Below are 16,387 nucleotides of genomic sequence, written 5' to 3'. Positions count from 1 at the left end.
ATGTTAGCATTTGATTATAGCTGTTTGATAACACAATTTCATATATTTTATTGTATATAAATGCCTGTGCTATGGGGTAGTTTTATCTGGCCATAAAGGAGTGTAGTGTTTGAACTAAAGAGCATAGTCATTCAGGGTTTGTTAACATTTTGCATTATAATATAGTTTCTGCATAACAGGACCTGAACTTTCCAGAAGCCAGCTAGATGACAGCAAAGCTGCAAGTACAAGCAAGAGAGAACCACAGGCAATCCAAGCTACAAGAAAGGTAAAAGTAAGAGAATTTGAATCCTGGATAATCATATTCAGGAGTATTCCTATACACCTGAATATTACTCAATGAGTCACAGATTTATGTCTTATATGATATGCTGAATGTCAACATATTGCTCCTTATGTGCATTAATTGGGTGTTGTGCATGTGCAGAATGATATCTTGTTTGTTGCTGAATACAAATGTAAACATTGGGGGGTGGGGGGGAGGGTACTGGTGTATTAGCCTAGGGCGGTCAGAACCCATAATCAGGCCCTGCTTGTGGGTGAGCTATGGCACAGTAGAATGTCACTGTAGACTCTTAACAACACTGAAATTTCTGTTTCAACACTAAACACTGCCACCTTTTCTGTTTCTGTGTGAGCTATATCTCTGTAGAATGTCACTGGAACCTTTGAAGAACACTGCCAGCCCTATAATTTATCTTTCAGCATTGAAATCTTCCACCTCTCCTGTTTCTGTGTGAGCTATATCTCTGTAGAATGTCACTGGAGCCTTTGAAGAACACTGCCAGCCCTCCTCTTTCTGTTCTAGTTAAGATGCTGCCCAACTGCACTGGAGACTGCCAACAACCCTGCTACCCCTTCTGGGTCTCTCTGTGAAATGGCGCAGGATCTCCATAGAGGGCAGTATTTATAGAATCCAAAAGTTGCAAGATCCGACAACACAATGTTTGGGTGGGCTCGGTTTTCCGAAAACCGAGCCCGAGCATCTCTAGCTAGAACATGTCTGCAATAAGGAGCAACTGTAAAAATGTATTGTATGTACAGTAGACATTAATTACATCCTAATAACTTTTTTTCATGAAAAACATTTACCTTTTTGCTTTTTCAACGTTTTGTCACTAATGACTACATAATTAACAGATACCATTAATTTAATAGTTTTTTTTCTGTGCGTTCTTTTGTGAGTTTACATTTCTTATATGTATTGGACATATCCTGCAGTGTTCTGTCTAGAAGAGCAGAGCAGACCTACATCCGCATTCATCACAACACTTATCTCCATATCTTGTCCTTGTTGAAAACGGACATGCGTATAACCCTTTTCAATCACTTTATTTTAAAAACGCACATTGCGCTTGTTTTGCGTGCCTAAATTTGGTCCCATGTCTCTCTTTGGTTGTTTGCAAGGAATCTGAACACCATTTTCTGTCCTCATTACATCAGAATGGTGCACACAATTACAAATAAACAAATCCCACGCTGGCCTGCACCACAATAGATTCACACGAGTGCAGCTGGAACAAAAAATGGTTAAATGCTAGAACCTACTGAAAGACAAAACACATATAGAAAGCAGTGCTGAAGGTGTGATATACAAGTGGGTGTCTTGCAAAATTGTCTCTATTCCAAAGATGTCAAATGCCATATGCCTTTCCTTCAAGTATTTGTGAAATTTAAGTGCACAGGCAACATGCGTCTAATTACGCTGAACAGGCTCAATATGCCGGCTATTTTTGACACAGGATTCTCACAGTACAGGCAATTTTTGTTATATGCTCTGGATCCATCCCATTTTCTGGAAGGTGTTTGGACAGACACCACATCAGATGTTTGCCTTCGGTGCTTAAAACACTGTGCCATCAGGAAGAGAATCATGTTTAGAACATGTCTCTATGTTCTTTCTTTTAATTCCGTTACCCAGCAATGAAGGTTCAGTGACATATTCGTCCCCACTGCTCTCCAGGCTGTAATCTGAGCCACAACGAATGGTCTGTGTCATACCCTACTGTTCCAATCTTCCTTTCCGCAGGAGAAAGCTATGATCTTTCTCTGATTCCTGTTATGTGTAAGAAAGAGGGAAAGCTGTGATTTCTTTTTCTTCTGGTTCACACTGGCAGGTCTATGACATGGCAGAGCAAAAGTAATCGAATGTGTTTATGATCCTGCAGTTCTACTGACAGCTGGTGGTCTCCTGCTTTGACTAGCCTAGTCAGTTTAATGGGGAATTCATTTTATGTCTCCGCTACGACTGAGGTCCCCATATTATTGATGTGTAAACAGGTCAATATCACCACAAGTGTAGGAATACAAGTTTTTAGAAGTCGTATAATTGGATGAACGAAAGTATATTGGTTAATATTGTTTTATCGTGCGATTGCACTCAGTATGCCATGCTACACGTGGCATACTGCGATTGCACGGTAAAATACGCACGCACACACTCGCACTACAACATTTAGTTATTTATATATTTCATATTTATAATGATTCCAATCCACAGTGATTTATGAGCAGATAGTATTTAGTTTATTATTAGTTTATATATTATGATTATATGTACACTTTAGTGTTATTTAAGGTTCAGGTTATAGGAAATGTGTCATGTCTGGTATCATTTTAATCCTCTATTCATCAGCAGTTGTCTGGTTCTTTCGCCGAAGTGATCGCACATTGCATACTCTAGTTAGTGATGTTAGGGAATAAATACTTAAAGTTATACTGACTGTAATGTGTAAATAGACTAGCTTAAACTGGTTTCTGTACTCCCACTGACCTCAGTCTCTTCTGACCACAGTATTCTGGAGTGAAATACTGTCCGTGTGGGAGCACAGCGAGCTCAAGCGAGCGCGGTATGTTTTTATCTTTTGGTATTGGCTGTACTGTATTATAATTACAATTATAATTATGTATTGAACTGCTCAATTTTACATCTGCTAAAATAAATTACTTTGTGCTTTGGGAACACAATACAATCGTTAATGCAATGCTTATTTGAAAACGATAGAATTACTTTAATAAAGTGTACACATGCACATACACACACTACAATTAACTTACCAATATTTGTTCTACTAGCAATCTATGGCCTCTATTTATAAAAGGATGAAGAGTCCTATAGCACTCATTATCACATTGTCCTATACATCAATGTGATCACTACCAATGATAAACCTATTATCACTGCCAACAACACAGCTGTTTTATGCTGGAAGTGTTACCAGAACTAGAGCATTAAAAAAAATTCTTAGGAAAAAACATTTGGAATGCAGTAATGTTTATATTATTTTTTATATATTAGAAAAACAGCATTATATAGAAACTACGTTATCTATCATCTATATAGTTGTTTGCGTGTGCATTTTATTTTTCAATATTCATTACATTATTTGTTAATTGATTTTGCACAAGCCAGCAAGTTGACTTGTATATGCACATGGTAAATTAACTATTAACCCTCCAGGCCAGTATCGCTGGGACAGCTTAGCTCCTATGGAAATATTTTTTAATAAATACGTTCAAAATGTAATTTTTTTTGTTTTACCACTGTGCTAATTAAAATTCACTAATTTTGTAGTTAACTAAGCAGACTTCTAGTTCCAAAACATCTGGTAAGCTGGTGCCTATATCAGAGAACTAAGCTTTTGAGATGCTGACAGGTTGTATATTTTCCCTCAGGTTTCTAAGACATTCTTAGAGAAAGAGATTTCAGGAAATGATATATTAACTAATGAGAGAAACTGTGTTTTATGTATGTGTTTGCTTTAACTTATGATTGCTCCAGGACAATGCCTGGATAATAATTAACTGCACCTGGTCTCAATAACATGACAGCTGTGTGCAAGGCTTTAATAACCCACATACTAACCTGCTACTGTAAATGTAAACTGCAACTGCACTGTCATCACTCTGTGGACCTCATTTAAGAAGTGTACTAAAAGCACAGCACAAAATGCCTAGTTTTTGTACAGATGTGCATTGACGGTCTACCCACCAGAGTTTTAAAAGCCGCAAAAGCATGTGTTTTGACACTCATAGATAAGGAGCCAGAAATAAGAACTAGAAAAATAAATAATACATCACACATGTGCATAATCATAGACATATAAGATTATACAAAATAATACATTTTAACAGGTAACGTCACTGTGGTCTCACCCTTATATGCTCCTGTTGGTGGACATACTCCCCATTAATCTGCAGTAATTGGTCTCCATCTTTTAGTCCCCCAAGATGAGCAGGTCCTCCAGGAACAACCTGGCTCACAATGTGACCATCTTGATTTAGCTCCATCCGCAAATGGAATCCAAACATACCATTAGCATCTTTTCTCAGCACACAGTTTCGAGTTGCTGGCTCAGGGTCTGAACCTGAGAAGGAAAAAAAGGCATCAAGGCCCAATTAGAAAAAAAAATAAGGGAAGCCCTGAAAGCATAAACATAGAAAAACATGTCCTAGTGATTATAGCAGTATAGATATATATATCAATGCTTATAACATAAGAAAAGTTTACAGCAAGACCCAGGTTACCTTTTTATAACCGTTTATAAAGGTAATACTAGAAAGAACTTACAGTCAAGATCAAGGGTTTCATAATGCAAGTATATGTCAGAGCATTGAGCAGCAAATGGAAATCCAGAAGTGGAACTTTTTAATGCATTAATTGACTGGAGTACTGTTAATTTACTTTGCCATACATGTTTGTCCAATATCAACTGTCACAATTGTAGTAGTATCATTTGTAGATATCAAAAAAGAATGCCCAAGGGTTACTTGACCAAGTTTTGAACTAAGCAGCCATAATGAAAGTGTTACACAAATAACATGTCACATGGCATGCTATTGAAGAGAAGATTACACACTCAGTTGAGTAAAGTAATGTTTTTCAAGTGCACCAAAATAGTCCAACCACCAAATTTTTCTCCTCAGTGAGAATTTTTTGTAGTCTCTTCCACATGGGCTCAACTGAAGAATGATTGACCTGAATAAAATGAATGGCTTGTACTTATTATTTTAAAACATAATGTTAATCTTATAGTATGTGTGCTACATCACATGTAAATTGTGAAACATGGCAGAAAAGCATGCATATTTTTACAGAAGTAGCAGCTTGTTGAGTGCTTAATAAAAATAGGTTTATGCATTTTGCATGATTATTAAACTTTGTATTTTATATGAGTAATAAAATCAAATTTCACAGGCGCTTCACTTCCAATTGCAGCCTAATAGTTTCCAAATGTAAACATACACCAAGTATAAAGTAATAAAAACGTGAAATCCAAACAGTGCTTCACTTTTAACAGCAGCCCGCTGGAATTCAAAGGGAATATACACAACTTCCCAACAATTTACAGAATAAACATAGTTTTATGAAAACCTACAGGCGCTTATACATATTCTTTATAAAGTAGATAGTATAGAGTGGAAAAATACTTAAATTTGTTGATGGAAACCCTCCGATTCTTTCTCACAAGTTGTTCATGTGGTCATAGAACAAAGAGAGAAGAGCAATATAGTGTAATACAATCAAAATAGTTCATAGAATAATAAAGCTATGTTGCATTCAATTGACACAGAAGATTTTCTCTTATATGTAGACACCCTCTTTGGTGGGGTACTCGCAAAAGTTAGGTGAAATACAGGCTCATCAGATGATGACTTTTCTTTTCATAAGATCTTTACTTTATCCATATGTTGTTTCCATTGACATAAGTAATAGATGTTAGACCAGCAGAAAAAAAATAAAAAAATATCTCTAGTGTGATATTGCTTCAATCAAATTTATTCATATAATCACAAAGATATAAGATATAAAACAAGGTATATCTACTCATACCAGATAGATGAAATATTCAGGCAGTTGGTAAAAATTCCACAGAGCTTCCAAACTGGTCACAGTGTAGAATAGGCTGAAAATCAACATCCATTCAGTGTAAAAGGTATTCTTAAAATCATCAGTGAACAAGCTCCAACATGTTTCGACCTGAACTGGTCTTTTTCAAGGTGGTGCATAGTTAACTGATCCCTCCCATGGGCTATTTATATTTGAACCCTCCAATGGGAGCATTCTCTCAATTAAGCTGGTAAAACATCTTAATATTCATAGAACTGCAACTCTTAATCCAATTAGTTTAATCAAATAAATACAGGCATTTATGAAAAACATCTGATCATTAAAAATAGTCTTTTAAAAGAAGAAATGGATTTCTAGATATAACAGCGCTATGTCACTTCTGGTTTTCCGACATAGCGACATCATAGCCGGTTTAGCGATATTGTGTCTGAAATTATTTCCACTAAGAATCCTTACAACAGGGACTCTTTCAAAGAGTGGTGTATTACATACATAACAGCAACATATATGTATATCATGAAAAGATGTTAAAACAAAACTTCAGAGATAACGTTACATCACTTCCGGTTATGGGCATTTCCAGTTTTGTGAAATAAACTCCAACATACAGATGTTTATATATCAAATTTCTCTGTATAGTTCCTACTTCATGTTAACAAGCCTCAGTTAGAGATGCAGAGATAGAAATACATATAATTCATAACAATGAAATGACAATCACGTAACATCACTTCCGGTTTAGGAACTAAAAGATGTCATTTCCAATTTAGCGATATCACAATAAAGCTGTTTACATGTAGAGAAGACAAATATCAACCATCAAACACAATGCAGATACAATAACATAATACAAAGCATCTGAAGTCATCAAAGGGACACATAAATAACATAAAAAAATAGCGCTGGGTTCCTTTCTTGCTTGAGATGCTGACATCTCTTCCGGTCTTGTAACATAATGAGAAGTTTCTTAAAGGTGTATTGTTTACATTGGTTGCCATAGAAATAAAAGAAAAAAAATATATAAATATAATCAGAAGTACAGATAGCGGTCTATCGTCATACAGTGACAGAAAAACATGTCAAATGAATGATAATTCAAGTCAAGAAACACTTTAGTTCAAAATCCCTGTTTAACCCTTTGGGGATTAAACTATCCAGTTTATAAATCCAAGACATTTCTGTTCTTGCCAATAAATTGTCTATGTCTCTGATTTTCCAATTACTCTGTATAGAGTCTATAGCTATAAAAAAGTAAATTCAGAGGGTGAACAGTTATGTATATTTTTAAAGTGTTGGGAAACAGAGTGTGTAATTAAACCTTTTTTAATGTTTCTCACATGTTCACTTATGCGAGTTTTTAAAGGTCTTGATGTTCTTCCTACATATATGAGACCGTATTTGCATCCCAAAACATATATTACGTTTTTAGAGTTGCAGGTAAGAAAATGGCTAATAGGGTATTCTTGTTCATTTATGACAAGCTATTCAAATTTGCTTGTCTTAGAATTTACTATCCTACAGCCTTGACATATTCCACATCTATAAAAACTTTGCTTAAAATATAGATGGCATCATATTTTTTTGGCGTGGTGATAGAGACTCTTTAGATCAATTTTGTTCCTACTTGAACGAAAATGACTGGAATGTTCTAACATTTAACATCAATAAACATTTAACATTTAACATCAGTAAAACTGCAGTTAACTTTTTAGATCTACAAATTTATGTTAAGAACAGAATAGTACTGTAACGGACTTACCTTCTCCGCCACTCCGGAATCCGCACTTCCGCATCCAATACCACGTGACCGCACCCGGAGGTGGGGATTTTGAATCCCTGTCAGGATAAAAACCTCACTCTGACACTCGCTGAGTGTCAAAGCAACACTTACCTGTTCCTGGCTCCTGTGCTTTGTGGATTGCTGTGTCTTGCAGTCTCCTGTGTCTTCCTGTGTGCTGATCTCTGCCTGTTTGACTACTCTGGCTCTCCTATCCCTGTGTACCGACACGGCTTGCTGACCATTCCTCTGTTCTTGTGACCCGTGTACCTAACCTGGCTTGTTGACTCCGAGTTGCCTCCTGATTCTGCCTGACTCCATTCCTGTGTACCGAACCGGCTTGTCTGACTCCGCAACCTCCGCTCCACTCCGCTATACTACATCTTGGGGCGAACCTGAGGACCGCGACCTGCGACTCCTGGCAGCGAAGCCCACCCCGCCTTGCGGCGGTTCTTGGTGAACACCAGGGAGATCGTTAGACTCCGCACCTCAGGTAAGCCAGTGCTAATCAAGATTAGTAGTAGAAGTATCCAGAATCTGTTACAGTTTGCTCTGACCATGGATGCCGCAGCTAAAGATCTGTTGGAGCATTTAGTGGGAAGGATGGATAAGCAAGAGGCTAACCAAGAGCAACTTTTAAAATTCCTCAATAGTCTATCTACCCGGTTGGATGTTGTCCAGAACACCCTAGTGGCTGGTGGACCACCTGGGCCGGCAGTGGCCCTTGAACCTCAGGCCTTAGCAGCAGCTTCTTCCTTACAGTTACGGATACCTAACCCACCCAAGTTCGATGGGGACCCCAAATATTGCAGAGGATTTTTAAATCAATGCTCCATACAATTCGAGCTATTACCAGGGAACATCCCTTCCGAAAAAACGAAAGTGGCCTATGTGATTTCTTTGTTGTCCGGTCAAGGCTTAGCATGGGCTTCCCCTTTATGGGAGAGGGATGATCCCACTCTATATAACTTCAGCGTCTTTTTGTCCACTTTCAAGAAAATATTTGATGAGCCAGGAAGGGTGTCCAATGCCGCTTCCGGCTTATTACGTCTCCGCCAGGGAAACCAGTCTGTGGGACAGTATGCGGTCCACTTCAGAACTATGGCCTCTGAACTTCGCTGGAACGATGAGGCCCTAGTAGCTACGTTTTGGCAGCGCCTTTCAGACCGGATCAAAGACGAGCTGGTATCTCAGGAACTCCCTACGTCTTTGGATGATATTATCTCTCTCTGTGTCAAGGTTGATTTGCTTTTTAAGGAACGTAATTCTGAGAAGGAACAATCTCGGCGTAGTATGATTCGCTTGGCCACCAACTTCCAAACACCTGTTCTTCCTCCCGATCAGCCCATGCAACTGGGGAGGACCCGCCTGTCAGCCAAAGAAAGGGAGAGGAGATTTCGGAACAAGTTGTGTTTATATTGTGGGGAGAGCGGCCATCTTCTGAGTTCTTGTTCCAAATGCCTGGGAAACGACAGGGCCTAACGAGTTCAGGAGCTGTATCGTTGGGCCTCTTCTCTCAGTGTCAGTCAGTTCCTGGTAGTAATGATTGCCTGTCTATTCCCATTTCCCTTCAGTTAGGACAAAAGACTTTCCCGCACTTCTTGATTCCAGAGCCGCAGGAAATTTAATCTCTGACGCAATAGTTAAACAATTCGTTATTCCCACACAAGCTTTGGAACAACCCATCTCTTTGCTGGCCATTGATGGGGGAAGAATTCCTGAGGGGTCCATTCTGGTACGCACCATTTCCCTCCTTATTCAGATAGGAGTGCTTCATCGGGAGAAGATTTCTTTTTTAGTAATTCAGAAATCTACCAACCCAGTCATCCTAGGACTTCCATGGCTTCGTCTCCATTCCCCCACCTTAGACTGGAAATCAGGTCACATATTGTCCTGGAGACAGTCCTGCTTCTCTCACTGCCTTCAGAAAGTGGTTCCTCCGAATAGTCCCAGACGTTCCCAAGAATTTCCTGTGACTCTTTTGCCTGAACCACACCAAATCTTCTCTGATGTTTTTTGTCAACAAGAGGCCACTAGACTTCCTCCTCACAGAATCTGGGATTGTGGCATTGATCCGATACCTGGTAAACCCATTCCCAGGGGCCGTGTTTACCCCCCTTTCCCTCCCGGAGTCTAAGGCTATGGAGGAGTACGTCCAAGAAAATCTAAAAAGGGGCTTCATCCGCAAGTCTGCCTCCCCAGCTGGGGCTGGCTTCTTCTTCGTAAAAAAGAAAGATGGGGGCCTCCGCCCTTGCATAGATTACAGAGACCTGAATGCCATTACTGTTAAAAATCGATATCCTCTGCCACTGATTTCCTCCGGATTAAGGGTGCCACCATCTTCTCTAAACTTGATCTCAGAGGAGCGTATAACCTCATACGCATTAAGGAGGGGGATGAATGGAAAATGGCGTTCAATACCCGAGGCGGCCACTTTGAATACCTGGTCATGCCCTTTGGATTATGCAATGCCCCGGCCATCTTTCAGGGCTTTATGAATGAGCTTTTTCAAGACCTCTTGTATCAATCCGTAGTCATCTACTTGGACGACATCCTCATCTTTTCTCAAGATCTAGTATCTCATCGCAGTCATGTACTGGAAGTCCTCTCTCGTATCCAGGAAAATCATCTGTTTTGCAAATTAGAAAAATTCACCTTCGAGCAGAAACAAATTCCTTTCCTGGGATATATTATTTCTGGCATCGGTCTGCAGATGGACCCCACGAAATTGAAAGCCATACTTGACTGGCCCCAACCTTCTGGTCTTAAGGCCACCCAACGCTTCCTAGGATTCTCCAGTTATTATCGTCAATTTAACAAAGGTTATTCTTCTCTTGTGGCTCCCATCACGGCATTGACCTGTAAATCTGCTGATGCTAGTATATGGTCCACTGAGACTATCCAAGCCTTTATATTATTAAAGTCTCTCTTCTCATCTGCACCCATTCTTAAACAGCCGGATTGTTCACGTCCGTTTTTCCTGGAGGTAGATGCCTCTTCCATTGGTACTGGAGCCGTACTGTCACAGCGAAGCCCTTCTGGCAAACTTCATCCCTGCGGATTCTTTTCCCGTCGCTTGTTACCTGCTGAGAGGAATTATGGGATTGGCGACAAAGAGCTCCTGGCCATCAAGCTGGCTCTCTCCGAATGGAGACATCTCCTAGAAGGGGCACAATTTCCAATCACCATATATACCGACCACAAGAATTTGCTTTACTTACGTACTGCCCGATGTCTAAGCCCTCGGCAAGCAAGGTGGTCTTTATTCTTCTCACGCTTTGATTTCAACATCACCTTTCACTCTGGATCCAAGAATACGAAGGCAGACGCCTTATCTCGCTCTTTTGATCCAGCCGACATAGAACCCTTGGAAGACAATAAATTTATTGTAGACCCCTGCCAAGTATTGGGAACTACACACCTGAACAAGGGTTGCCCTCCGGGCAAAACATTCATCTTGCCACGTCTACGCACTCAACTTCCTAGCTGGGCTCATCACTCTCTCTTCTCTGGGCATGCCGGCATCCACAAGACCTGGGACTTGTTGTCCCGAAGTTACTGGTGGCCTTCTTTACTGGACGATGTGAAGAGATTTGTTTCTGCTTGTTCCAAATGTGCTCAACACAAGACCTCTAGGAAAAAGCCTTATGAATGTTTGCTCCCATTACCCATTCCTGATAACCCGTGGTCACAGATCTCAATGGACTTTATCACAGACCTTCCTCCTTCCAAATCCTGTACTGTGGTGCTAGTGGTCACGGATCGCTTCTCTAAAACAGCCCACATTATTGCTCTTAAAGGCCTTCCTTCTTCCTCCTCCTTAGCCGACATTTTTATTAAAGAAATATTTAGCCTCCATGGCTGTCCTCAACATATTGTTTCCGATCGTGGATCACAATTCATATCAAAATTTTGGAGGTCTTTTTGCAATAAGTCCGGAATTAAGCTTGACTTTTCTTCTGCATATTATCCCCAGTCCAATGGGTCTACAGAGAGAAATAACCAAGAATTAGAGAAGTTTCTAAGAATATTTATCTCAAGTAACCAAGATAACTGGGTGGACCTTCTCCCTTTGGGCCGAGTTTGCCCATAACAATCATTTCCATGAGGCCATCTCTAACTCCCCCTTTTTTGTTCTTTATGGCTGCCATCCTAGACTACCCACCTATTCGCAAATCACATCTTCTGAAGTTCCGGCGGTGGACTCTCTGTTTCGTAACTTCTCCGCTATTTGGGAACAGACCAAGATAAATTTAAAGAAAGCAACCACTCGTTCCAAAAAATTCTACGATAAAAGGAGGAGAGTGACCCCCAAGTTTTTCAGTTGGTGAAGGGGTATGGCTATCCACCCAAAACATTTGTTTAAAAGGTTCCCAGTAAAAAATTTGCTCCCAAATTCATTGGCCCATTCGCCATTTCTGAGATTATTAATCCCGTAGCCTTTAGATTGAGTCTGCCTCCCTCTTTACGCATACCTAATGTTTTTCATGTCTCCTTGTTAAAACTGATGGTAACCAACAGATTCTCCACCTCATCTAGAACTCTTCCTCCTGTTGTGGATCGGGATCAAGTCGAATACAAGATTAAAACTATCCTAGATTCTCGTAAAGTTCAAGGTGCTATACAGTTCTTGGTGGATTGGAAGGGTTACGGCCCTGAGGAGCGCTCATGGGTAAGAGTCATTGATCTGCATGCTCCCCATCTACTTAAATTATTCCATAAAAAATTTCCCTTAAAACCCTATTAGGTGTTCGGAGTCCACCTTTATGGCAGGGGGTACTGTAACGGACTTACCTTCTCCGCCGCTCCGGAAGCCGCACTTCCGCATCCAATACCACGTGACCCCACCCGGAGGCGGTCACATGACCACAACCTAGAGGGGGGGATTTTGAATCCCTGTCAGGATAAAAACCTCACTCTGACACTCGCTGAGTGTCAGAGCAACACTTACCAGTTCCTGGCTCCTGTGCTTCGTGGATTGCTGTGTCTTCCAGTCTCCTGTGTTTTCCTGTGTGCTGATCTCTGCCTGTTTGACTACTCTGGCTCTCCTATCCCTGTGTACCGACCCGGCTTGCTGACCATTCCTCTGTTCTTGTGACCCGTGTACCGAACCTGGCTTGTTGACTCCGAGTTGCCTCCTGATTCTGCCTGACTTCATTCCTGTGTACCGAACCGGCTTGTCTGACTCCGCAACCTCCGCTGTACTACATCTTGGGGCGAACCTGAGGATCGCGACCTGAGACTCCTGGCAGCGAAGCCCACCCCGCCTTGCGGCGGTTCTTGGTGAACACCGGGGAGATCGTTGGACTCCGCACCTCAGGTAAGCCAGCGCTAATCAAGATTAGTAGTAGAAGTATCCAGAATCTGTTACAAGTACAAACTATGGGATACAGGAAACCTACGGATAGTAATTCATATATTTTCAAGGATAGTGAGCACCATGAAGCATGGCTCAATGGAATTCCATATAGTCAATTCCTTAGATTAAAACGCAATTGTACTGATCCTAGTATTTTGAATAAACAAATGAATGATATAAAAGAAATTTTCCAAGTAAAAGGTTACAGTCAACATCATTTAGAGAAAGCAATGGAAAGAACCCTCAAAATGGATAGACATGACTTACTGTATAAAAAAGAAAATGATAAGGCATTTAACCATCAAAAAAATCAGAAAAATTATGAAACGGCATTTATTATAAGATATAATAGCCAATATAAAGGCATAGAAAAATATATTGGCATATATTAAGAATGGATGAAATTCTTAATGAATTACTTCCAGAACCGTTCTTTATATACAGAAGAACCCCCAACATCAAAGACAAATTAGACCGATAGTAAAATTTTAAGCAAAGGTTTTTTAGATGTGGAATATGTCAAGGCTGTAGGGTAGTAAATTCTAAGACAAGCAAATTTGAAAAGCTTTTCATAAATGAACAAGAATACCCTATTAGCCATTTTCTTACCTGCAACTCTAAAAACGTAATATATGTTTTGGGATGCAAATGCGGTCTCATATATGTAGGAAGAACATCAAGACCTTTAAAAACTCGCATAAGTGAACATGTGAGAAACATTAAAAAAGGTTTAATTACACACTCTGTTTCCCAACACTTTAAAAATATACATAACTGTTCACCCTCTGAATTGACTTTTTTTATGTCTATAGACTCTATACAGAGTAATTGGAAAATCAGAGACATAGACAATTTATTGGCAAGAACAGAAATGTCTTGGATTTATAAAATGGATAGTTTAATCCCCAAAGGGTTAAACAGGGATTTTGAACTAAAGTGTTTCTTGACTTGAATTATCATTCATTTGACATGTTTTTCTGTCACTGTATGACGATAGACCGCTATCTGTACTTCTGATTATATTTATATTTTTTTTTCTTTTATTTCTATGGCAACCAATGTAAACAATACACCTTTAAGAAACTTCTCATTATGTTACAAGACCATAAGAGATGTCAGCATCTCAAGCAAGAAAGGAACCCAGCGCTATTTTTTTATGTTATTTTTTTATGTTATTTATGTGTCCCTTTGATGACTTCAGATGCTTTGTATTATGTCATTGTATCTGCGTTTGATGGTTGATATTTGTCTTCTCTACATGTAAACAGCTTTATTGTGATATTGCTAAACCGGAAATGACATCTTTTAGTTCCTAAACCGAAAGTGATGTTACGTGATTGTCATTTCATTGTTATGAATTATATGTATTTCTATCTCTGCATCTCTAACTGAGGCTTGTTAACATGAAGTAGGAACTATACAGAGAAATTTGATATATAAACATCTGTATGTTGGAGTTTATTTCACAAAACTGGAAATGCCCATAACCGGAAGTGATGTAACGTTATCTCTGAAGTTTTGTTTTAACATCTTTTCATGATATACATATATGTTGCTGTTATGTATGTAATACACCACTCTTTGAAAGAGTCCCTGTTGTAAGGATTCTTAGTGGAAATAATTTCAGACACAATATCGCTAAACCGGCTATGATGTCGCTATGTCGGAAAACCAGAAGTGACATAGCGTTGTTATATCTAGAAATGCTTTTTTTCTTTTAAAAGACTATTTTTAATGATCAGATGTTTTTCATAAATGCCTGTATTTATTTGATTAAACTAATTGGATTAAGAGTTGCAGTTCTATGAATATTAAGATATTTTACCAGCTTAATTGAGAGAATGCTCCCATTGGAGGGTTCAAATATAAATAGCCCATGGGAGGGACCAGTAAACTATGCACCTTGAAAAAGACCAGTTCTGGACGAAACATGTTGGAGCTTGTTCACTGTTGATTTTAAGAATACCTCTTACACTGAATGGATGTTGATTTTCAGCCTATTCTACACTGTGACCAGTTTGGAAGCTCTGTGGAATTTTTACTAACTGCCTGAATATTTCATCTATCTGGTATGAGTAGATATACCTTGTTTTATATCTTATATCTTTGTGATTATATGAATACATTTTATTGAAGCAATATCACACTAGAGATATTTTTTTTTTTTTTCCTGCTGGTGAAACATCTATTACTTATGTCAATGGAAACAACATATGGATAAAGATCTTATGAAAAGAAAAGAAAAGTCATCATCTGATGAGCCTGTATTTCACCTAACTCTTGTGAGTACCCCACCAAAGTGGGTGTCTACATATAAGAGAAAATCTTCTGTGTCAATTGAATGCAACATAGCTTTATTATTCTATGAACTATTTTGATTGTATTACACTATATTGCTCTTCTCTCTTTGTTCTATGACCACATGAACAACTTGTGAGAAGTAAGAATCGGAGGGTTTCCATCAGCAAATTTAAGTATTTTTCCACTCTATACTATTTACTTTATAAAGAATATGTATAAGCGCCTGTAGGTTTTCATAAAACTATGTAAGCATACACCAGTTTACTATGTCAAAGTCAGATAATTGGATGAAATAAACTACATTGATTAATATTGGTTTACCGCGTGATTGCGATCAGTACGCCATGTGTTCTGACGCAGTCACACGATAAATAACGCACACATACACTTACACATTCACTTGCATATAGTTAATTTTTATAATAGTTCCAACCCACAGTTGTTTATTAACAGATGTTATTGAATTTATAGTTAAATATGATAATGTTAGAATCACTTTTAATGACATTTAAGGTTCAGGTTACAGGAAACATATCATGTTTTGTGTCATTCTAATCCCCTATTTATCCTTAGTGATCCGGTTCAATCGCATAAAGGATCTCCTTGCGTATACAAGATATGGATTATAAGGAATAAATGATCAGAATGGTATTGTGTGTGTAATGTAAATAGTCCACTTTGAACTAGCTTTCGGCGGGAAGATTAATATGCAGCTGTTGGAGAGCTGACCCCAACCCTTGGAGGGCGTTGTTTGTACTGACATATGAACTACACTATACTGGACTGTCCTGGAGCCTGAACCTATGGAAACGTTCCAAGTCATCTGTATTCTATTTACTGTACCACCAAATGTATATATATTGTTCTCTGTAACCAGCATTCAGTGTCTTTGACCACAGACTTCAGGATTGAATGACTGTATGCTGGATCCAGCAGGGCGCAGCGCATGTATTGGCTGTACTTATTTTTTTAATTGGTATTCTTTTGCTTTTGCTAATAAATTGCTTTGTGAGTTGGAACCACAGAAATCGCAGCAGGCAATTGGTAAACGATAAAATAACTTTAATAAATAACACTAATATGTCACTAATAAATTTTT

At 39.0% G+C, this 16,387-nt stretch overlaps 1 protein-coding gene across 3 annotated transcripts in view; it reads right to left on the bottom strand.

Moving 5' to 3' along the window:
- Positions 1-16,387, bottom strand: part of NHERF4 (NHERF family PDZ scaffold protein 4) — a 396,171-nt gene that overhangs the window by 257,426 nt on the left and 122,358 nt on the right. Inside the window, exons 1-2 of one of the 3 annotated variants that reach the window (XM_075190612.1) lie at positions 4,571-6,577; positions 4,156-4,367 (exon numbers count right to left, since the gene is read on the bottom strand). In XM_075190612.1, the coding sequence (XP_075046713.1) occupies positions 4,156-4,311 (156 nt within the window). In that variant the 5' untranslated portion in view covers positions 4,312-4,367; positions 4,571-6,577. Of the gene's footprint in view, positions 1-4,155; positions 4,368-4,570; positions 6,578-16,387 lie in introns of those variants that run through there. The other 2 variants (XM_075190613.1, XM_075190611.1) reach the window with 2 other exon arrangements.

Source organism: Mixophyes fleayi, chromosome 11, assembly GCF_038048845.1.
Source record: "Mixophyes fleayi isolate aMixFle1 chromosome 11, aMixFle1.hap1, whole genome shotgun sequence".
Taxonomy (NCBI): Eukaryota; Metazoa; Chordata; class Amphibia; order Anura; family Limnodynastidae; genus Mixophyes; species Mixophyes fleayi.
The sequence above is the reverse complement of the archived record's forward strand: the minus strand, read 5'-3'. Positions and strand labels throughout refer to the sequence as shown.